We start from the raw sequence: 23764 nt of genomic DNA, 5'->3' as shown, positions 1-23764 counted from the left end.
TGTCATCATTAGTCAGTAGGAAATACAAATGAAACCACAAAATCTTTCTCATAGATTGAGCCTCTGATGGTCTGAATATTCCCCCCTAAACTCCTATGTTGAAATCCTTACCTGACAGGGTGATATTAGGAGGCAGGGCCTTTGGGAGGTGATGAGATCATGGCGGCATGGCCCTCAGGAATGCAATTTGTGCTCTTATTCATACGTTTATTTTTTGAGATGGAGTCTTACTCTATTGCCCAGGTTGGAGTGCAGTGGCACAATCCTGGCTCACTGCAACCTCTGCCTTCCAGGTTCAAGTAATTCTACCGCAGCTTCCTGAGAAGCTGGGATTACAGGTGCACACCACCATGCCCAGTTAATTTTCGTGTTTTTCATAGAGAGACGGTTTCATCATGTTGGCCAGGCTGGTCTCAAACTTCTGACCTCGGGTGATCCACCTGCCTCGGCCTCCCAAATTGCTGGGATTACAGGCATGAGCCACCGCACCCAGCCTGATTCATGCTCTTATAAAAGGGACCCTGGAGAGATTTCTCACCCCCAGCCCGTCCCACTGCCACCACGTGAGGATGCAGTGAGAGGGTGCTGTCTATGAGCCACAAAGTGGGTCCTCACCAGACATTACATCTGCCTCGATCGTGGACTTCCCAGCCTCCAGACTGGTGAGGAATAAAATGTCTGTGGTTTATGAGCCACTCAGTTTATGGGATTTTGTTAGCGCATCTTGAACAGACTGAGTGGTATTCTTTACTTAAAAAAATTTCTTTAAAAGAGGTGAGATGTGAGAGAGAATGAGAGGAGGAGGAAGAGGGGGAGGAAAAAGATGAAGGGAGGCAAAAAGAGAGGGGGGCAGTCGAAGGCAAGCCCCCACCCATGTACAGAGAGAGGTGAACATATCTGCTTTAGCAGAGGGACCCCACCTTGCGATCTCAGGGCCCTTCAGGTGCCTCCACCCAACACTAGAAACCTTGTTGTCACATTCTTATAACCAAAGGGTACCCGGAGCCTGCCCTCTTGTTGCCGGGGGCAGCTCCATGCAGAACCCCAGGCCCCACCCACACGGCGTGCGCTGTGCTCACCACGACAATCATGTCCCAGAGCTCCTTCAGCAGGCGGACCTCCCGGTGGCAGGCCTTGAGCTGCTTGTAGTCGGGGACAGTGACCTCGAACAGGCCCCCGGACTTGGACAGCGCCTCCATGATGCCTTCCATGGCTGAGATGCTCTTTTGTTGCTGGGTGGGGAGGGGGCTGTCAGTAGGGCTGCCTACCCTCAGCGGTGCCCCACCCCACTCCCCGATGTTCTGCTCGTCTCTCCAGTGTGCCCTCCCTGATAAACCTTCTGGGAGGAGGTGTCAACACAATGGTGTCCCACCTGGAGGGAGGACAGAGCCCTCCATCCCCCAGCGCCTCCTGGGTCCTGCCTGCAGGGGAGGGCGGGTGAGCTCTACTCACTCCAGCGTGGGGACTGACTCCCAGTGGGCATGGTACAAATGCCTCATTTCCTCCTGAGAGTTCCTGATTCCCCAGCATTTCTTCCACTTTCATATATTTTTATCTTATTAAAAATGATTTAAGTAATGTTTTGAAATGAGATAATTGAGAGTAGCAAAGAGGAAAAATTCCCAGTGTCCTTACAAATCCTGCGACTAAGAGTTGGCCCCTGGTGTTAGTGGGTGTGTTTGCACGGACACGTAATGGGCAGGCTGTGGCAAAGGTGGGCTCGGAGTGTGTGCACACACATGGACACGCAGGGACCACCTGCCCTGGTCAGCAGCTGGAGCTCCACAGCTCCCCTTGGATGGGCACGGGGTACCCCTCACTGCAAATCTTTCCAGAAAACCCAGCCTGGGATCCTAGGGAGAGAATGGCTGCATCTCCATCATTGCTTGAGGAATGTGACATGAGGAAACAGCCATGAGGGAGGGTTGGATCAGAGCTGGAGACCAAAGAGCTGAAGCTCAGGGAGGGGAAGAGTGGGGCGACCCTGAGGACCCTGGGGTTCACATTTGCTAGAGCCTGTGAGGTGTAGGCAGGGCTAGCCCAGCAGTACCTGGGCACCGTACTGGGAGCAAAGAGGCACTGACGAGGGCCCTGCTGGGCCTCAAGAGGCCTCCCTGGGCCGAGCACCCCCACATGCTCCTGCCCACAAGAGCCTTTTGGGCCAGAGCTTGAGTGGGCTGCCAGGTCCAGGGCTGTGTAAATTTGCACTGGACGTGATCATGAACTTGGACAGTAGGAACAGAATGGGAACATGAGTGAAACGTGGCTGCTGCCAGATGTGGTGGGTCAGGAGAGGCAGCAGGCAGGGAGTGATGGCAGGTGAGTGTTAAGCCCAGGAGACAGGAAGCTGCTGAATGTGAACAGAGTGGGGATTAGGGGGCAGAGCCAGGCTAAGGGACTGTGGGTCACACAGGGTGTTAATAGGCCTGAGCTGGGCCTGGAGCCACACTCTGAGCAGCGAGACACAGAGGGGACGCCCCGTGGTCTGGGGACTGCTAGTTTTGCATGTTCACGTACACACCCACGCGTGTGCTTGCACACATATGCGCATGCGTACACATAAGAGCACTCATGCATGGCCCCAAGGTCGGTCCCATGGAGGCCACGTTTCTGGACTTGAAAGAATAACAACTTAAGAAAGCAGTGGGGTTCCCAGCCTTACCCCCCGATCTTACCCTTGAGCAAAAATACCTTATTCAGGGACGTGTAGGGGTTGGGGTCGCTGAAGGAGAACGGGGCCTTGTGCCTGAACTTCTCCCTGAACTCGTGCTGCTTGAGCTGCGAGAGAAGAGTACAGGGTACAGAGGGTCACGGGGCGGCCACCTGCCCCAAGGGTGGCCCCAGCTTGCATGCCGCAGGGCCGTGTGTGAGCCCCACGCTGCTCCCCAGAAATCCCGCCCCCTGCCCCAGGTACAATACCTCGAACTGCTGGCATTTCCGCCGCAGGATGCTGACCTCGTTGGCCTGGAGTGGGGCCACGTTCTGCTTTACCTGAATGGCCAGTTTCTTGGTGTTTGTCCAGTGCTCCGGCAGCTCCTGCAGGAAGCGAAGGTGGAGGAGGGCTCCTTTCTTGTTTCTTTTCTTAAACCTTCTATTGTGAAATAATTAGAGACTTGTGGGAAGCTGCAAACACAGTGGAGGGGCCGGCGCGGTAGCTCACACCTCTAATCTCAGCACTTTGGGAGGCCGGGGTGGAAGGATCACTTGAGCCCAGGAGTTCGAGACCAGCCTGGGCAACAAAGTGAGACTCCGTCTCTACAAAAGACACAAAAAAAGTTTAGCTGGGTATGATGGCATGGGCCTGTAGTCCCAGCTACTCAGGAGGCTGAGCTGGGAGGATAACTTGAACTCGGGAGGCAGAGGCTACAGGGAGCCAAGATTGTACCACTGCACTCCAGCCTGGGTGAGAGTGGGATCCTGTCTCAAAAAAGCAAAAACAAAAACAAAAACCAGCCTCCTTAATGGCGACCTAGGACATTGATGTCTCTGTTAACTAGACCAGAGAATGTACTCACCTTTCATCATGTGTTTAAACCTGATCCATTTGTGTATGTGTGTGTGGTCTCCCATGCAATCTGACCCCACATATAGATTTGTGCAAACACCGCCACAATCAAGATACGGATTGTCCATTACAACAGAGGAATGCCCTTTCTATCCCTCCACCACAATCCTGCCCCTGGGGACTGCTCAGCTCTTCTCCAGTTCTATAATGTTGTCATTTCCAGAATGGCTGCAGCAATCAGATGAGTTTTTGTATTTCCCAAGTTCCCCACGCTTGGGTGAATAGTATAATCGTAAATGTTTTTTATTTATTTTTGAGACAGACCTGTTGCTGAGGCTGGAGTGCAGTGGTACAATCTCGGCTCACTGCAACCTCTGCCTTCTGGGTTCCAGTGATTCTAGTGCCTCAGCCTCCCAAGCAGCGAGGATTACAGGCGACTGCCACCACGCCAGGCTAATTTTTTAATTTTTAGTAGAGATGGAATTTTGCCGTGTTGCCCAGGCTGGTCTTGAACTCCTTGCCTCAAGTAATCCGCCCACCTTGGCCTCCCAAAGTGCTGAAATTACAGGCATGAGCCACCACACCGGGCCATAAAATATTTTAAAGAAAAATTAAAAATCCCAGCCCATGAACTTTTGGCTCACAGCGGAAACTTCTCTATTTCTTCTACGATTGCTGACTCTGTGGCTTCTGTCTGCATTTTTACTACCCCAGTTGCCTCGTTTGTGGCTTGCAGCACCTTGGGGTGGGACTGCTGAGAACCTGCTGAGTCCTTTTTTTTCTTTTGACACAGAGTCTTGGCTCTGTCACCCAGGCTGGAGTTCAGTGGTACAATCATAGATCGCTGCAGCCTTGACTTCCTGGGCTCAACCAATCCTCCCACCTCCTGAGTAGCTGGGACTACAGGTGTGCGCCACTATGCCTGGTTAATTTTTTAAATTTTTTACAGAGACAGGGTTTCCCTGTGTTGCCCAGGCCGGGGCCCCTCCCTCTTGTCACCCCCAGGGCTATGGGGGGAGGGGAAGGGGAGGGGTGGATGGGCTGGGAGGAAATGGAAACTCCAGGCCAGAATCAAGAAAGGAGGGAGCGGGGTCTCCTCAGTGGGCACACCTAGAGGTGGCTGGGGGCAGCTCTAGGACACACCCTGTCCATCCTTCCACCCTTGCCCTGCACACACACCTCCATGCTGACAGCTGAAGTTCTTTGAATTCTCTGTCAAGTGCTGTGCAAACGCAGCTGCCAGCCCCTCCCCCACTTCAGCTACCCAATCCCTCCCCAGGGTCCCCTGACCCTGTTCTTTTTTCACCATCCTGGCACCCAGCTCCACTGGGCACACCCACCAGGCACTCAGGAGGATTTTGTATTTTTGTCTTTGCGTTTTGTATTTTTTTTTTTTTTTTTGAGACAGAATCTCTGTTACCCAGGCTGGGGTCCAGTGGCGTGATCTCAGCTCACTGCAACCTCTGCCTCCAGGGTTCAAGCAATTCTCCTGCCTCAGTCTCCTGAGTAGCTGAGACTACACCGCCACGCCTAGCTAACGTTTTGTATTTTTGTCAAGACGGGCTTTTACCATGTTGCCCAGGCTGGTCTCAAACTCCTGAGCTCAGGCGATCCACCCGCCTCAGCCTCCCAAGGTGCTGGGATTATAACAAAGGCATTTTTAATCCAACAAAACACTAGTGGAATGGAGGGAGCACTGGAGTCACCGTGGAGGCAGTCTCCAGGGTCTCCTGTCCCCTGGAAACCTCTTCCCTGCACCTCCCCGTTCCATCGGGATCTGGTGTCCAGAGGGGATCTAGCCTGCAGCATCCCCCGTGGTTGTGTGTGATGGGCTGGTCCGTGGTTGAGGCTGGGCTGGCTCTTCCTTTGGTGGTGCTTCCTGCAACCCTCTCCCTGCTCACCTGGACGCAGCCACGCCCACCCACCACGTACCTGCAGCTTCAGGTGGATCTCCTCCGGCATCTCCTCCCCGTAGGTCTTGAGCAGCTCGATGGTTTGCTTCAGGGGCTCAAACATGTTGTCGGTGGCCACCTGCCTCTCCTTGACCTTCATCAGGTGCCCCATCACCTCCACCAGCCCGTCATAGTCCCCCTCCTTCAGGGGCTTGGTCAAGCCCATTCTGACGACTTTCATGAAGGCTTCCAGGTCAGCCAGGCTAAGGGACAAGGGGACCATTTGTGATGGGCCCAGTCCCCCTCGGGCCCACCCTTGATGGTACGGAGCCCCATCAGAGGGGGACGACCAAGGTGAGGTCAACTGGCCATCACCGAAGGCCCCAGCTGGGGAGGGAGTGCCCCTGCCCACTTTGGATCCCTTCAAGCTTGATTGGCCCGTGCCCGGACATCACCCCAAGCCTCAGCAGCTTAGCTCAAGTCCATCCCTGAGTCCCAGGCTACGGCCACATCCCAGAGAGGCCTGCGCTAGCCTCCCAGACAGATTTCAGCCAGGCAGTGCTCTCTCCTGACACTGTGCCCATCACAGCCCTGACGGCCGCCTATCATTCCACGGCTGCTGGTCTGTTTGTTCAGCACCAGCTTTCCCTGCCAGACTTCAGGTTTCCTCCACATCTGACACCCGGGCAGGGCAGGTGCTTGGTACACTGGGGTGGGAGGAGGGACAGTGTTTGCTCGCAGCCCGGTTACACCTTTCTGCTCACGCTTGGTGGGGTGAACTTTGGAGCCCGGGTGAGCCTTGGAGCCCGGCCTCCACCCCTGCTACCCCGGAGGAGGCACCCGACAAATGCTACCCACTCAAGCGGAGGGCCGCTCCCCGGTGGGCTTCCGAGGACACGGCTGGACGCCCACCTGTTGGTGACATGGTTGCTCAGGTGCTGCTTGAACATGAAGCCCCAGCGCCGGATCGTGCTGAGCAGGGCCTGCTTGAAGGGGCGACAGTCACACTGCAGCCAGCCATGGAACACCTTGGTGTTCTCGCACTCGGACACCTCCTCGTACAGCTTCTCGTAGGAGTCGATCTGGAAAACACGGCCACCGGCGGCCTGTCATAGCCTGCAAGCCTTGGGGGGCATCAGCATGGGGCTCAGTCCAGGCGCTTCCTGCACTGCACCTGTGCTGCTTACCTGCTGGCCACTGTGGGACCAGGGTCAGCAAAGGGCAGCGTGGGGCACACGGGGGCCCTTATGCCAAGTTACTGTTCCTTCCAGCCCCAGAGTCTAGCCCCAGAACATGCCAGTTCCCAAGAAGGGGGCATGGCACACCACACAGGCCTGCACGGGGGAGCATCAGGGGCAGTCAGGAGGCAGAGGGAGCCGGGGGAAATGGGGGCAGGAAAGAGCCTTTATTGTGGCAGAACGGGTCACGGCAGCCGGACTTCTGAAGCTGCGTAGGACAGAAGCTTCAAGAGGTGAGTCAGGTCACAGGCTCCTAAAGGACACCCCTAGCTCATCCTTCTTGGTGCTGATTTACAACCTGGGGCCTCTAGCTCCTCCCGCTGCCCCAACCCTGTGCTGCAGAATGTACCCCCGGGCGTGGGTCACCCTTGCCCACAGGGCCCTGTCTCACTGTGCCTCGGGAACAGAAACAGAGCTAGAGGTTTGTGCGTTAACTGCTTTCTTATTCTCTGCATTCTGCGGCTGTTGGATAAAGTGTTCTGCAGCTGTGTCTTTTGGTCCCTGTGGGCTTAAGTGCAGTTTAACTCCAATGTTTGTTGATTTTCTGTCTAGATGATTTGTCCAATGCGGAAAGTAGGGTGTTGAAATCCCTAACTGTTACTGTATTGGGGTCTCTCTCCCTTTAGATCTACTACTGTTTGCTTTATGTATCTGGGTGCTCTGGTGCTGGGTGCATAGATATGTAGAATTGTTAAATCCTCTTGCTGAGTTGATCCTTTTACCATGATATAGTGACCTTCTTGGTCTTGTTTTACTGTTTTGGACATAAAATCTGTCTTTTTTTTTTTTTGAGATGGAGTCTTGCTCTCTTGCCCAGGCGGGAGTGCAGTGGCACAATCTCGGCTCACTGCAAGCTCTGCCTCCCGGGTTCACACCATTCTCCTGCCTCAGCCTCCTAAGTAGCTGGAACTACAGGCGCCCGCCACCACGCCCAGCTAATTTTTTGTATTTTCAGTAGAAACAAGGTTTCACCATGTTAGCCAGGATGGTCTTGATCTCCTGACCTCATGATCTGCCCAACTTGGCCTCCCAAAGTGCTGGGATTACAGGCGTGAGCCACCGTGCCTGGACGACATAAAGTCTGTCTTATCCGATGTAACTATAGTCATTCCTGCTTGTTCTTGGTTTCTGTTTGTGTGGAATCTCTTTTTCTATCCTTCTGCATTCAGTCTGTCTTTACAGGTGAAGTGAGTTTCTTGTAAGCAGCATATATTGGGGTCACCTTAATCTACTCATACAGTCTGTATCTTTTAAGTGGAGAATTGAATCCATTTACATTTGAGGTTATTACTGACAGATGTGATTTTCTGTGTTCTTCATACTCTGACACCTGGGGCCTTGCCCAGGGACGGCCCCTCCCACACCTAGTCGACTTCGAGAGACAACAAACAATATTCACCTAGGGGCGTGGTTTTATATGCAAATGAGCCAACCCAGAGCCCAAACCTCCAACCAACTGTCCCCTTGATCAGGCTCTCACAGGGTTTTACCTTCTGGGCTGCTACCCACTCGCCCTCAGCCCTCATCACCCTGAAGTCAGGTACCAGACAGCCCCTACAGCCTAGAGCCTGCTGAAGTTATTCAAACTTGCCAACCCTAAGCCTGTGACCTCTGCCCATTCCTTCCCTGGAAGCCACAATAAAGGCTCCTTACTCTCCCCATTTCCCCCAGCTCCCTCTGCCTCTGACTGACCCTGATGCTCCCCCATGCAGGCCTGTGTGGTGTGCCATGTCCGCTTCTTGGGAACTGTGAGTAACAAACCACCTTTCCAATGGCAGTCACCTCCTGATCTGTTTGCCTTGCCCTACCTGGTAACAAGAGAACCTGCATCTTAAAACAATTCATCCAAGTTTTAAAGCAAGCCTGGTGATCCTCTCCTGGAAAACTCTGGAGACAAGGAGGCTGGTGGGTGAGGTCTGCACGCACCTGCTGCTGGAACTGAGCCAGGGTGGGCGGTGTCTTGGGGATGGTGTCATCTGTCCGGGTCTCCAAGTCCTCCGCAGTGACTGCGCACCCATATATCAGGAAATTATTCATAAACTCCTGGAGGTCATCCGTCCAGAGGTAGGAGTACCTCTCAAAGGAATCCTGGTACTCCTCGGCCTCCTTCATGGCACTGATGACCAGGCTGGACACCTCCTCCCTCATCTCTATGAGCTCTGTGTTATCTTCCAGGTCTATCTGAAAGGGGCAGGGGAGAAGGAAAAAGGGGAGGTATGTTGCCTGGTTCATAATTTAGGGGTTGTCCTCTTGGCCTTGAGAAGTGCCTCTCCATTGGTGAAAGGGCTTCCAGTCTCTCATGATGACCCGCTCTGTTTCCAGCCTGGGCCAGTTCACCCCTCTTTAGGCAAAACTGGTGGTCCCCCGCTCCTGGGAGGTCACCATATTGATGCCAAACTTAGTGCATAGCACACTACAGCCCAGAACTCCTGGGCTCAAGCGATCCTCCTGCCTCAGCCTCCCAAGTAGCTGGGACCACAGGCACGTGCCACTGTGCCTGGCCCAAGCTCTCACCATGGGAAATAGGAACCTTTGCCGATTTGCAATATTCTGCCATGGGAAGATATGCCAAGTGTGACGTTTGTCTGGGGAATCCCGAGATGACTCACACATGGATTCATTCGTTCAATAGCTCACCCTCGCTGTGTACCACATGCTGGGATAGATACTGGGGACACAGGCAGGGAGTGTACAGCCCAGGAATGGGGTCCGACATTCATCAAAGAATCACAGAAACAAAACATCTCCACCCCTTTGCTTCAGGTGAAACGGAGAGCAGGTCAGGGAGTGGCCCTGAGGAAATGGCCATTGGTCTGAGAGCTGATGGATGGGTAGACAAAGAGCAAGAGAAACGGCTTTCCTGGCAACAGCAAAGCCGGTGAAAAAGGCCCTGTGGTGGGAGGAGGCAGTGAGTTAGGGGAACTAAAAGAAGTCTACCATCAATGGCTAGAGCAGAGAGCATGAAAGGCCAGTGCTGGACAGGATCTTTTTAGTTGCAAGTGACAGAAAACCCAACCCAAACTGGTATAAGCAAAAAGAGAACTTATTGGCTTATATACAGGACTGGAGAATCCCAGGTGGTGGGTGTGTTTGTTAATCACATTTTTATTGTCTGTATCTTATGAAATTTTGACATCTTATTTTTTTTGTCACCCAGGCCAGAGTGCAGTGGCCTGATCTCAGCTCACTACAACCTCTGCCTCCCAGGTTCAAGTGATTCTCCTGCCTCAGCCTCCCTAGTAGCTGGGATTACAGGCCTCCCACCACCACACCTGGCTAATTTTTTACTTTTTTTTTTTTTTTTTTTTGAGATGGAGTCTTGCACTGTTGTCTAGGCTGGAGTGCAGTGGCACCATCTCGGCTCACCGCAAGCTCCGCCTCCTAGGTTCATGCCATTCTCCTGCCTCAGCCTCCTGAGTAGCTGGGACTACAGGCACCCGCCACCACACCCAGCTAATTTTTTGTACTTTTAGTACAGACGGGGTTTCACCATGTTAGCCAGGACAGTCTCGATCTCCTGACCTTGTGATCTGCCCACCTCAGCGTCCCAGTGCTGGGATTACAGGCGTGAGCCACTGTGCTCGGGCAATTTTTTGCATTTTTAGTAAAGGCAGGGTTTCGCCATTTTGGTCAGGCTGGTCTCCAACTCCTGACCTCAGGTGATCCACCCGCCTCAGTCTCCCAAAGGGCTGGGATTACAGGTGTGAGCCAATGTGCCCGGCCCAATTTTGACATCTTAAAACAAACAAACTTTATGGGGCCAGGAAGAGCCTGCCCTTCCCAGGGCCAGGCAATTCTTGGAGATGGCTCAGCTGGCGGCATGCCTTCCATATGCAAACCAGCCGATCCTCAACCACTCCCTTTACCCAACTCTCACACCAAGCCAGTATTTCCCCGCCCTAAATCACCCAGGCTCAGGTACCAGACAACTGGAGACTGCCCCTGTAGCCCAGAGCCCACATCACAGCTGCAGAGAGGCCCCATCCGGGCCCAGATGTGCATGGGGATCTTGTCTGCGCAGGGGACCTCGTTGGTAAGGGTTAGGACAAGGAAACGCTGTGATTGAGGAGGTGAAGTCAGTGGGCCTGGGATGGAAGGGGAAGGTTGGCCCTAGGGCTGGGCTGGGCCACCCTGCACGTAAGCTGTGGATGAAAAGAAGCCACAGGGGAGAGAAGCCTGAAGCTCCTTGTGGCTGCAGGAAAGCATTTGGTGTGTGCTTCGGAATTCAGTCGCGGGCTCCCCCGTGCCTGACGTGTGGCTCTCGCCCCTCCTCACGACCCCTCTTTCTGCTCAGGGTGGGGAGCGCAGTGTTCAGAGCGCAAGCAGGTGCTTCAGGATTTCAGTGTGGTAACTTCCAGGCATCCCCCTGCTCCAGCCGGGATTGTCCCCTGCACTCCTTTGGATCTCCCCAGGTGGGATCCAAGCTCCGGCTGGGCTGGGCTGGGCTGGTGGTAGCCCGGCATGCCAGGGGCAAGCAGGGCCCACTGCCTGGGGGCTTCGCCCTTGCTGGTCTCCCCTGTAGGCAGCCTGGCTCTCTAGATCCCTGTGGCAGCCTGGGGCCCACATTCTGTCTCCTCCTTGTCCTGACCCCAATTCCTCTGGGTTGGCCACCCTGGTACCCATGGGAAGCATCCCTTGGGTACTCTCTGCCACCAAGCTAGGGTGCCTGGGTCTCTGGGAAGTGGTCCTGGGACCCAGCCGTCTAGATGGCTGACCCTCTCATTGTCTTCCACAGCTTGGCACCAGGTAAGAGTCTGCTAGACCAGCAGGCTTTTGAGGGACCCTTCTCCTGGGGAAGAGGCCCTTCAGCTCTGGAATGTTCTGCCTGAGCGTCCCAGGGTGTCTGCAAGACAGCCCGAGTGTGTGTGCTGGCAGAGCCCAGGGGTGGAGCAGCTCTGTCTGCAGCAACTGTGGGTGCCTGAGAGCAGCCTGCTTTGGGGACAGTGGGAGGGGGCACACCTGGGACACACTGATTCTGAGGATGCGTGCTAACCTAGCGTCTGTGTAACTGGGGCAGATTCTATTCTCAACTCTGGAACAGCTTGCTGCCTGCACTTGGGCCTAAAATCACAGCCATCTTCTCAGCATGGAAACCTCCTCCCGCCCTCCCAGAAACCGCTCACATGCCCACTCCTCTTGGGAGCTGCCCTTGACCTTCTCAGGTCATTAGCTGTTCCCTCGTGTCCTCACTTCACCTCTGTACACGCATGCCTCCCCTCCACACATGTAAATATGTACACGGGCACATATGCATCCAAGCACACGCACACACACACACAAGCACACGCACATCCCTCCCTCCTGGACAGGACAGCTCATCTCACTGTAAATATTGGTTATAACAAATCATACGTGTCCATTATTTTACAATTCAAACAATGCAGAAATGCATGAGAGAAAAAGCCTGCAGCCACACCCCTCTCCCCTCCCTCCTTCCTCCCATCCTGGTAAACACTCACCCAGATTTTTGCTTGTTTAAACAAATGAAACCATATTCTAAACATTGTCCCGTAACTTGATAAACATTCTAATAACCTGTCACAACACCTTTCCATCCCTGGCTCGCTGGGACAACTCATAGAATCTGTGTTTGGGCCAGAATTGGTCAAGCCACTCCCCTCTTCCACAAACATGTAGGTCATTTAAGTCTTTTCTGATTTTTTTTTTTTTTTTTTTTTTTTTTACTGCTATACAAAATAGATGCTTCAACAAACACACCACCTCCAACCTCCCTTAAGCGGGAGCTAAATTTCCCATGACTTTTGTCCTTCCCTCCCCCAGAGCCTGGCCAGGTCTCTGTGTGTCTTGTTTGATGCATTTAGAAGAGATGATTTCAGAAGACAGTGGAAGGCACATTTGTCAAATTGCCTGAGTACTGGGAGAATCAGTGTTTACATTACAGGACTGAGACTGGGCATGGTGGCTCACACCTGTAATCCCAGCACTTTGGGATGCCTAGGCAGGTGGATCGCTTGAGTTCAGAAGTTTAGGCAGGGTGCAGTGGCTCACACCTGTAATCCCAGCACTTTGGGAGGCCAAGGCAGGTGGATCACGAGGTCAGGAGATTGAGACCATCCTGGCGAAACCATGGTGAAACCCTGTCTCTACTAAATAAAAAAAAAAAAAAAAAAAAAGCCAGGCATGGTGGCATGCACCTGTAGTCCCAGCACTTTGGGAGGCTGAGGCAGGAGAATTGCTTGAACCCAGGAGGCAGAGGTTGCAGTCAGCTGAGACTGTGCTACTGCACTCCAGCCTGGGCGACAGAGCAAGACTCTGTCTCAAAAAAAACAAAAAAATAAAGAAGTTTAAGACCACCCTGGGCAACATGGCAAAACCCCATCTCTACAAAAAATACATCATCAAGCTGGGCTTGGTGACGCATGCTTGTAGTCCCAGCTACTTGGGGGACTGAGGCGGGAGAATCAATTGAGCCTGGGAGGCGGAGGGTGCAGTGAGCTGAGATTGCACCACTGCACTCTAGCCTGGGTGACAGAGTGAGACCCTGTCTCAAAAAAATTACAGGACTGAGTGAACAGTCAGGAAGCTGGGAAAGGTTACCCTCTTGGCATCGTGTTGGGGGGTCGGAGGAATGATGAGGGAATGAAACCCAGGCAGGTTGACTGAGAAGAAGCCACTTTGGGAAGGAGGACAGATGTGAGTGGGGAGAGAAGCCGCCATGTCTTCCTAGAGGGCACACGATGTCATTTAAAAGGTAAACAGCCCGGCCTTGTCGAGTTAGGGCGGCAACACCAAATGGAGAAAGCAATGGATGGTCCCACGTATGGCCAGAAGAGGCCAGGACTGACCTTGTAGTTCATCCTGCCCTTGGCCAACCGAGGGATGAGCCTGGCTACATTGTAGATGTCATTGACCAGGCCCTCGATCAGCACCAGGAGGCCATGCTCCGAGCCCACCTCCAGAGACGGGTGGAAAGTCAGCCCATCCTCATCCAGCTCCATGCGGATCTCAAACAGGGGAGCGATGTTCTCCTGAAACAGGGGCAGGGTTGGCAGTGGTCGACACCTCTGTCCTCCACTGGACGATTCTCAGTGCCCTGATCGTCCACTCTGCACCATCAATGTACCACTGCCTTCCAGTAGCCTGGGAAACTTCTGAGAGCTCTTGTCTCAGCGCACTCTGCTCCTTGAGCAATCGCTACAGAGACAAATATGCACAGCCACAAGGCCAAAAGCAGGCAGGTGCAGGTTGGGGCAAAGGGAGGGGCAGGATCAGGTAGACCTCAGACCTCAGTTCATAAGCCTGCACCTGCTACCTGCCAGCTGTGAGGCCTTGGGGAGCCACTTAACTCCCAGCTCCCCCAAATATATAAAATGAGGCTAAACATTTTATAGAATGGAGACATTATTGACCGGGTGTGGTGACTCATGCCTGTAATCCCAGCACTTTGGGAGGCCAAGGCGAGTAGATCACCTGAGGTCAGGAGTTTGAGACAAGCCTGGCCGACATGACGAAACCCCGTCTGTACTAAAAATACAAAAAAAAAAGTTAGCCGGGCCTGGTGGTGGGTGCCTGTAACCCCAGCTACTTGGGAGGCGGAGGCAGGAGAATCGCTTTAACCCAGGAGGCAGAGGTTCCAATAAGCCAAGATCGCGCCATTACACTCTAGCCTGGGTGACAAGAGCAAAACGCCACCTCAAAAAAAAAAAAAAAAAAAAAAGCAGACATTGTTTCCATTGTTCTGGGTTACTGCAGGGACTAAATGAATCACTAACACACAAAGCAGGTATACTGCAGGGGCTGGCCAAGCCTGCCTGCCCTCTCCCTCGGAAGTCCCGTTTACAGAGCTCTGGAGGCCCCTGTGAGGCTGCAGGGCTGCAGGTGCTGGTCTGGTTTACAGTGATGGGATTGAGGTCAACCCTAGTGCTCTTCCTGCCAAACCAACGATTCTCCAAATGTGGGCCAGGATCCACCAGGCTGTGAGATCACACTGTGGCCACTGATCTGTCCCCGAGAGAGTCCCCATTGGACCTGTGGGTGGTGGGCTTTTGAGCCCCCCAGTTTGTCTATGAGCAGGAGGGGCTGTATCAGTATCTGAGTGAGGTGCTAATTGGGACAAACGGTCAATTGTCACGGACTTGGGTGATCAGACTTTTCTAAAGACTCAGGTCGGCTCCTGCCCCCAGGTGGTAGGAGGACTCCTTGGAACTCTTTGAGGAGGACAATTTGCTACCAGGACTTCTTTATGGTTTTCATTGAGATGCTTTCATTGGGACAGTTGTAGAGATGATTACTTTCATCAACTGAATTTTGGGTCTGTGACTGGTTACCAGCTGGCCTCTGAGACCCATGTGCCAGGCTCCAACACCATCCACCCTCCCTGGCTGGTACGAGGCATGCCACTGCCGCGTTCCTTTGCTGTTGGTGGCCTGGAGGAGTCTTTGATCTTGGCCTCCTGGTGGTACTCAAAATCATTTAGAAGCCATCACAACAAAAAAGACACAGGGCCCGGCGTGGTGGCTCCTGCCTGTAATCCCGGCACTTTGGGAGGCCGGGGTTGGTGGATTATGAGGTAAGGAGTTCAAGACCAGCCTGGCTAAGATGGTGAAACCTTGTCTACTAAAAATACAAAAATTAGCCGGGCGTGGTGGCAGGTGCCTGTAATCCCAGCTACTCGGGAGGCTAAGGCAGAGAATTGCTTGAACCCAGGAGGTGGAGGTTGCAGTGAGCTGAGATCACGCTACTGCACTCCAGCCTGGATGACAGAGGACTGTGTCTCCAAAAAAAAAAAAAGACGACACAGGTAGGAAAGGGGCCATTGCCATGAAGAGAATGCCTCCATGGGATTAACCAGCACAACCTCTTTGCTGCCTGGTTTACCTTCTCCTCAGCTGTCTAGAATTGAGTAGGTGAATGGCTGTTGCTGCTGACAGGAGACCCTCCCCCCAATCCACATGAGTAGGGGGCAGTGGTGTCCACGTTCCCTCACCTGGCAGTGAGGTAGGACCACCCTCTTAGGTCTCCTGAGGTTTTCTGCAGCCAACTTAAGTTATGGCAGATTTAAGGCGACCAGTGGTCCTGAGTGCCTGGGACTGAGGGGTTCTGAGATGCAGGACTTCTAGGTTTAAAACCAGGTCAAGTGGATCACCTAAGGTATATTTTAATAAGTCTATAAAATGATAGCCTGTTCTTTCATCAGGAAATTAGAAACTATAGATTCTAACATATAAGAATACATATACATATATATATATTACCTTATGTTTATAACTTACATCCGTAACCATGTTGTCCATCAGGAAATTCAGAGATTTGCGAATGAACTGGTCAAATTCGTCTAAGACCATGTCGTCAATGTAGATGACATAATCCTTCCAGGGCAGACTCAGTGTATCTGCCCTGAACAGTTCTGCGTTTTCCTGCAAACAGAAGCACACAGTTGGGCCTCGCTTCACTGGGTGTGTTTGCTCTTCGATCACACTGTTTAGTGACTCTCTGGACCACTGGTTCATGTTCACACGCCGGACACATGGGGCTGCTTTGAGCATCTTGCAGGTGCTGGCCTCCTTCCTACACAAGGCTTTGCATGGCTGCTCCCTCACTTTCTTGCTGGATCTGGCTTCCAATCTTTTTGATTTCAGCTCAAATGTCCCTTCCTCCCAAAGGAATACCTCCATCTCTAGTTAGATTTCCTCTAGCAACCTGTTATTTATGCTCACCATGGCTCAGAGGGCCACTCAGAATTATTTTATTTACCCGTCTTTGTCTTTGGTCTGTAGGCCCTTTTGATACCCAAATTCATGAGGCCAAAGGTTGACCATCCCCTCAACACTGCACCTCCAGCACTCAGCAGTATGCCTGGCACAGAGCAGGGGCTGGTGGGTGGCTGGGTGGGTGAGTGGTTGTTGTATGGGTGGATTAGTGGGTGGGGTGGGTTGATGAGTCAGGTGGGTGGACGGACAGATGGATGGATGGGGTTGGTAGATGGGTGAGTCGGTGGATGGATGGGTGGGTACGTGAGTGGGTGGGTGAGTGGGTGGGTGACTGGGTGGGTGGGTGAGTGGGTGGGTGAGTGGATGGGTGGATGGGTGGGTGAGTGGGTGAGTGGATGAGTGGGTGGATGAGTGGGTGGGTGGGTGAGTGGGTGAGTGGATGAGTGGATGGGTGGGTGAATGAGTGGGGTAGGTGAACGGACAGATGAATGGGGTGCATAGATACGTGAGTAGATGGACAGATGGATGGGTGGATGGATAGATGGACAGATGAATGCTGTGGGTAGATGTGTGAGTAGACGGATGAGTGGATGAGTGGATGGGTGGGTGGATAAGTGGGGTGGGGTGGGTTGGTGGGTGAGTGGCTGGCTGGGTGGGTGGGGTGGGTGGATGAGTGGACAGATTAATGGGGTGGATAGATGTGTGAGTGGATGGATGTGTGAGTGGATGGATGGATCTCTAGGATACTAAGTGCTATAGGGAAACTCAAAGATCAGTTCCACTCAGTCTATGCCCTCAGGCAGGTCTATTCTAATAAGGGAGAGAAGACTTGGGCTCAAATAACTTCAGCATAGGATAAAAAGAAATGGCTCTAATGACTGTCATGAGAGTAAACATATGTGGTGACAGAGCCGTGCACAAGAGGCAATGCCATCTCATCCCAGTTGGGGAACAGGAGAGGCTGGTTCGCTGGCTTCTGCCCCTCTTAGGCTCCTGTCCCTGGTGCTTGGCCTCAGCCTCAGCCCAGTCCTGCCTCCTCGCCTGCCCTCTGAACCTTTCCTAACCCTAAGTCAAATTTCTCTCCTATGGTCTGTTTCCAACCCTTCTGAGAGTGTTAAGAAGCTAATCAGTTGGCCGGGCGCGGTGGCTCAAGCCTGTAATCCCAGCACTTTGGGAAGCCGAGACGGGCGGATCACGAGGTCAGGAGATCGAGACCATCCTGGCTAACACGGTGAAACCCCGTCTCTACTAAAAATACAAAAAACTAGCCGGGCGAGGTGGCGGGCGCCTGTAGTCCCAGCTACTCGGGAGGCTGAGGCAGGAGAATGGTGTAAACCCGGGAGGCGGAGCTTGCAGTGAGCTGAGATCCGGCCACTGCGCTCCAGCCTGGGAGACAGAGCGAGACTCCGTCTCAAAAAAAAAAAAAAAAAAAAAAAAAAAAAGAAGCTAATCAGTTAACTCTTCCAAGTAACATTTTTGCAGTTTAGCATTTTAATTTACAGGGAGCTTCTGGCACCATGGCAGGGAGGGGAGGGATGGGAAATGGGAATGAGGGAAAACCGATTCTGGTTGTCAAGTCACTTCCTGGGGTAACGATCTTTAGAGCAATGACGGGACAACAGGAACAGCCAAGAATGGCCCATCCCCCAGGCGGGGCCTGGTGGTCTGTCTGGATGGGATGACATCATTAAAGTGCACACCACTGATTTGCACCATCCACTGGAAACCCCCCAAAAAACCGCCCTAAAATACTTTTTTTCTGAGATGGAGTCTCACTCTTTTCACCCAGGCTGGAGTGCAGTGGTGCAATCTTGGTTCACTGCCACCTCTGCCTCCCAGGTTCAAGCAATTATCCTGCCTCAACCTCCCAAGCAGCTTGGATTACAGGTGCCTGCCACTACACGTGGCTAATTTTTTAATTTTTAGTAGAGATGTGGTTTCTCCATGTTGGCCAGGCTGGTCTCAAACTCCTGACCTCAAGGGATTCACCCACCTCGGCCTCCCAAAGTGTTGGGATTACTGACTTCAGCCACTATGCCCAGCCGTATTTTGAGCTCAAGGCAGAATATTCTCTTTTACAGGCCAATGCAAAGATCCACCTTTCGCATTCTCCTCAGAGACAAAAAAAAATGCAAGCTGGATGAAATAACTGCCAAGTGAGAAGAGCATGAAAACCCCTACAATGTCAGGACTCCAGACGGAGCACCCAGGAATGCCGGTCTACTGTTTTGCATTCCCCCACTGAGTGTGCCAACCACGAGGGCTCCCAAGAGGCTGGCAGGGACACAGAGTCATGCACTGTTGGGACTACTGGCAAGAAGGAACAGCCGGCAACCTAGGTAGCAAAACAGACATGCATTATCACATTCTATCCACTCATATGTGCGGGTAGTGGTACACCCTGTGCACACTGGAATGGTGCTCACTCTTCCCAGGTTACTGTTCCCTGCCCACACCCATGGATGGGAAATCCCTGGGAGATACCGATAAACACACGGTGCCCGCCCTCAGCAGCTCATCCCGGGAAGACAAGATTTGTTGACCTAGTATGAAGATGTCACTTGGCCATACCCACATTGTGCAGGGTGAGGGCTCTGGTGCCCTTAGCGGAGGGCAGGCCCATCACAAGAGGAACCAGGCTTGGAATTATACAGTGAGGGTGGTCTGCTACTTAAAGATAAGGCTCGCTTGGATTAAAGATCATAGATTTTTCTTTTTTTGAGATGGAGTCTCACTCTTTCACGCAGGCTGGGGTGCAGAGGTGCGATCTTGGTTCACTGCCACCTCTGCCTCCCAGGGTCAAGCGATTCTCCTGCCTCAGCCTCCCGAGTAGCTGAGATTACAGGCATGTGCCACTATGCCTGGCTAATTTTTGTATTTGTAGTAGATGCGGGGTTTTGCCATGTTACCCAGCCTGGTCTCAAACTGACATCAGGTGATCTGCCCGATTCGGCCTCCCGAAGTGCTGGGATTACAGGCGAGAGCCACTGCATCCAGCCAGATCAAGGACTTGAGTGACCACTAAAAATGTGTCACTAATCATTTTTATGAAATTTCCAGCTCTGCCTTTACTCTCTCCTCCCTGCTAAAAGCAAGTGGGTTCACAAAAAACCTCCTGGGTGTTTCCTTACTGCAACCATGGCTTGGATCTTCACGCCCGCATCCCTGACTGCTGTGTAGCGCTTGCTGAGGTTGGCGATTCTTCCATCCAAGTCTAACAGGGCCTCTTTCTTATTGTCCTTTCTTTCAAACAGCAGGTTGGCCGACCAGTCCTGGAAGGAAAGCACAGGAGAAAAGCGGTTCTGGAGAAAGCGCTTTCCATTGCACTCTTTTGCTGCATTGCTTTTGGTGTGCTTCCTCACTGCCACCTAATCTTGGATTGCAGTCGATTTCTCCATGACCCATGCCCATTAGGGGCCACTAAGGACCTGTGCCTAATTGACTGCTGACCAGAGAGCCTTAAATAATTTAGCTCAACACCAAAACCAGGGCCTAGGGGAACCAGAGGGAGACCATTGAGATGTTTCACTCAACTGGGCCAGAATGGGGTCTCTCTCAGGAAAGGAGCATCTAATTCTCTTTTTTGGGGGACGGAAGGACCTGAGGGTCAAGGGAAGTGTGGTCAATGCTGGGTGGATCATCCATAGCTGCGAATGGAGGGCCAGGTGGGAGTAAGTCCCTTTTGTGGGGGCCACTGACCTGCCGACAGGGGTGGGAAAGGGTAGAGAGTTGGGTCAGGACCCTGGCTCCCCTGCAAGTAGGAGTTCTACCACAAGGGTTGTGGCCACTTGGCCGGGCGCAGTGGCTCACACCTGTAATCCCAGCACTTTGGGAGGCCGAGGCAGGAGGATCACGAGGTCAGGAGATCGAGACTATCCCGGCTAACACGGTGAAACCCCATCTCTACTAAAAATACAAAAAATGAGCTGGGCGTGGTGGCGGGCGCCTGTAGTCCCAGCTACTTGGGAGGCTGAGGCAGGAGAATGGCGTGAACCTGGGAGGCAGAGCTTGCAGTGAGCCAAGATCACACCACTGCACTCCAGCCTGGGTGACAGAGTGAGACTCCGCCTCAAAAAAAAAAAAAAAAAAAAAATGGTGGTGGCCACCTGTAATTATGATTTGGACTTTACTGTTATCTGTCATTAGATTTTATTTTCCCCATACATCTCCATTAAAGTGATATACATTATATGGTAACAAAACACCTAATAAGAAAAGTTTTTGACCAAAAAAAAAAAAAAAAGTCTTTGACCCATGTCTCCCTATCCTCCATCCCATCTCCCAGCTGGAAACATGAAGGAACCTCAGCTTTCCTTTTCACGGCTGCCTCTGTCACTCTGATCATTTACAGACTCTACATCGATTCAGCCATTTCTCAACTGTTTCTGTGACTCCAGTGTGAACAATGAAGACTAGATGACCCACCTCCCTCCTCTGTCCAGTATTTGCTATTTATGTGACGACTTGTAAGTTTTTCTACTGATGCTTTTGTGTGAACATAAATGATATGATTAAGCCTGTGTTTACCTTGTTAGAAGGATTTCCTTTTTTCATTAGCAGTTTCATTGCTTCATGGTCAGAAAATACATGTTTTGTGTATGTTTTAGTCGGCTTGGATTACTATAACCAGAATACTATATCCTAGGGCGCTTGTGTATGTTTTAGTCGGCTTGGATTACTATAACCAAAATACTATATCCTAGGGGGCTTAAGCAACAGACATTTCTCTCAGGTTTGGAGGTTAGAAGTCTGAGATCAAGGTGCTGGCATGTTTGGTTCCAGCTGAGGGCTCTCTTCATGGTGTGCAGACGGCGACGGCCGCCTTCTTGCTGTGTCCTCACATGGCGGAGGGGCAGAGTGAGTTCTCTCGTGCCTGTTGCTATAAGGGCACAATCGCCTTCATGATGTCTCTATTCTCATGTTCTAACTGCCTTCCCAGGGCCGTGTCTCCAAGACCCACCACAGTGGGGATTAGGGCTTCCACAAAGGAATGTTTGGGAGTCACAAACGTGCAGTCCATGGCAGTATAATAACGCTGTTAGGCTTCCCATTGCATTTGCATTCTGCCCATTTTTCAGTTCTTCTAATAGATTTTGCTTTTATTTATATAGATATATTAACCATATGCTCACTGGGAATACAATATTTTAGGACAACTATAACTTTTATATAGATTTTACTTGATCATATATGTTTAGCTAACTATGTATTTTTGCCCCGAGTTGCTCTTTGCTGATTAATATTTTGTTGTATATGTGTATGTATGTATGCAAGGATCTATATATGTCTGTGAATAAGACTGCCATTTGAAATTGCTTTTTTCTTTCTTAGAAACAAGGTCTTGCTCTGTCACTCAGGCTGGAGTGCAGTGGCACAATCTCGGCTCATACAGCCTCATCCTCCCAGGCTCAAGTGATCCTCCCATCTCAGCCTCCAGAATAGCTGGGACCACAGGTGTTGCCCAGCCTGAGCAACATAGGAAGGCCCTGGGTTCAAGCAATCCTCCTGCTTCGGCTTCCCAAAGTGCTTGGACTACAGGCATGAGCCATTGTGCTCAGCTGTGAGAACTGCCATCTTTTAAAGGTCAAAAATGGTCAATTATTGGAAGTTTCATATGGTTTCACCTACTTGTCAATCATTTTGTCTTCAACCTTTCCATTTGCTTCAGGTATCTCTTGCAAGTAGCATATAATTACATTTTTAAACAATCAAATCTAAATATTTTGCTTTTAAATAATTTATATATACTATAACTAATGTTTGCCCTTTGTTATCATGTCTTATCCTTTCTGCTTTCTGTTTCCCTTTGTTGTGGTATTTTGCTTTAGAAACTATAGCTTATTTGCTTTTATATTCTTTAGTGATTTGGATAGGAGAAATCCTATTTATAATTCCGCTAGTACTTGCCATTAAGCTTATTAAAGCTATCTTTTAAATATTTCTCTAATTCTGGAAATAAAAATTGCAGCTGGGAGTGGTGACTCACGCCTGGAATCTCAGCACTTTGGCAGACCAAGGCAGATGGATCATCTGAGGCCAGGAATTTGAGACCTGCCTCACCAACATGGTGAAACCCCATCTCTACTAAAAACACAAAAATTAGCCAGGCGTGGTGGCGCATGCCTATAATCCCAGCTACTCAGGAGGCTGAGGCAGGAGAATCGCTTGAACCCAGGAGGCAGAGGTTGCAGTAAGCCGAGATTGTGCCATTGCACTCCAGCCCAGGTGACAGAGCGAGACTTCATCTCAAAAAAAAAAAAAAAAAAAAAAAAAAAAAAAAAAAAAAAAAAAAAAAGGAAAAATTGCTTTTGATTCCCATTATCCATGTTTAGGAATTTAGGATATGGTTAACTTCCCTGCCCTACTTTTTTTCGTCCTCCTAACTTCCAATTATTGATCACATTTATCACTATGGATATGGTTTCTACTGTTTATATTTTTCTACAAGTATTACTTTTGACTTTGGAATGTAACCTTTCACAACCATATTTATCTCTTTACATACTTCTCTCTTTATATTTAATTGGTTCCAAGCTCATTGCTAGTCCTATTTAAATGTTAATTCTCTCCTTGGTATTCCAGAATGTGGTTGATCTATTGGTGTCCTGGAATACATCCTGGAGTAGGGTTCTCAGGAAGGGTACCTAAATGGTATTTTTCCAAGCCCCTACACGTGTGAGGATGACTTTACTATTGCATTCACAGATAATTGTCAGGAGCCTTTCTCAAGACTGGCTATTTTCGTCATGTTCTGGAAATCTACATAAAGTCAAAAGGCTACCTGCTTGGTAGAAACGTGTAGAAGATTGTTCTGTATCCTTGAGATTTAAAATTTTGGTCAGAATATGTCTACACATGTAATTTGGCCTGGAAATCAGTTACCCACTTTGACCTCCACACTCAGGGCTTCAATTTTTTGTCTCCCCAGCTTGAGAAAATTTTCTTCTATTACATGTTTGTTCACTACTTTTTTTTTTTTTTTTTTTGAGACAGTCTCGCTCTGTCACCCAGGCTGGAGTACAGTGGTATGACCTCAGCTCACCTCAACCTCCACCTCCCAGGTTCAAGCAATTCTCCTGCCTCAACCTCTCTAGTAGCTGGGATCATAGGTGCATACCACCACACCTGGCTCCTTTTTGTAGTTTTAGTAGAGACAGGGTTTCACCACGTTGGCCAGGGCTGGTCTAGAACTCCTGACCTCAAGTGATCCGCCCACCTCGGCCTCCCAAAGTGCTGGGATTACAGGTGTGAGCCACCATGCCCAGCCTATTATTTCTTTAGTCACAACTATGATTTTTATGTTATTCCTCTCCATCTTACAGATTATCTATTGTTATTTCCCTTTGCATATTAGCAATTTCCTAAAATTGTCCTCTATTTAATATATCTACTGTCACACAGCACCGGTTCTAGTCTAACTGGTGCTTCAGTATATTTTAATTCTTCTTTTGCCGTTTT

At 51.0% G+C, this 23764-nt stretch overlaps 1 protein-coding gene across 1 annotated transcript in view; it reads right to left on the bottom strand.

Annotated features, from left to right (window-relative positions):
• The window catches only part of DNAH17 (dynein axonemal heavy chain 17), a 219450-nt gene that overhangs the window by 115672 nt on the left and 80014 nt on the right, over window positions 1–23764 (bottom strand). Inside the window, 9 exon segments of the mRNA XM_030922525.1 lie at window positions 1080–1232; window positions 2692–2778; window positions 2920–3036; window positions 5438–5660; window positions 6310–6479; window positions 8562–8816; window positions 13442–13624; window positions 15869–16012; window positions 19438–19578. Of these exon segments, the coding sequence (XP_030778385.1) occupies window positions 1080–1232; window positions 2692–2778; window positions 2920–3036; window positions 5438–5660; window positions 6310–6479; window positions 8562–8816; window positions 13442–13624; window positions 15869–16012; window positions 19438–19578 (1473 nt within the window).

Source organism: Rhinopithecus roxellana, chromosome 19 (assembly GCF_007565055.1).
Source record: "Rhinopithecus roxellana isolate Shanxi Qingling chromosome 19, ASM756505v1, whole genome shotgun sequence".
Lineage (NCBI taxonomy): Eukaryota > Metazoa > Chordata > Mammalia > Primates > Cercopithecidae > Rhinopithecus > Rhinopithecus roxellana.
This window is presented reverse-complemented; position numbering and strand designations above follow the sequence as displayed.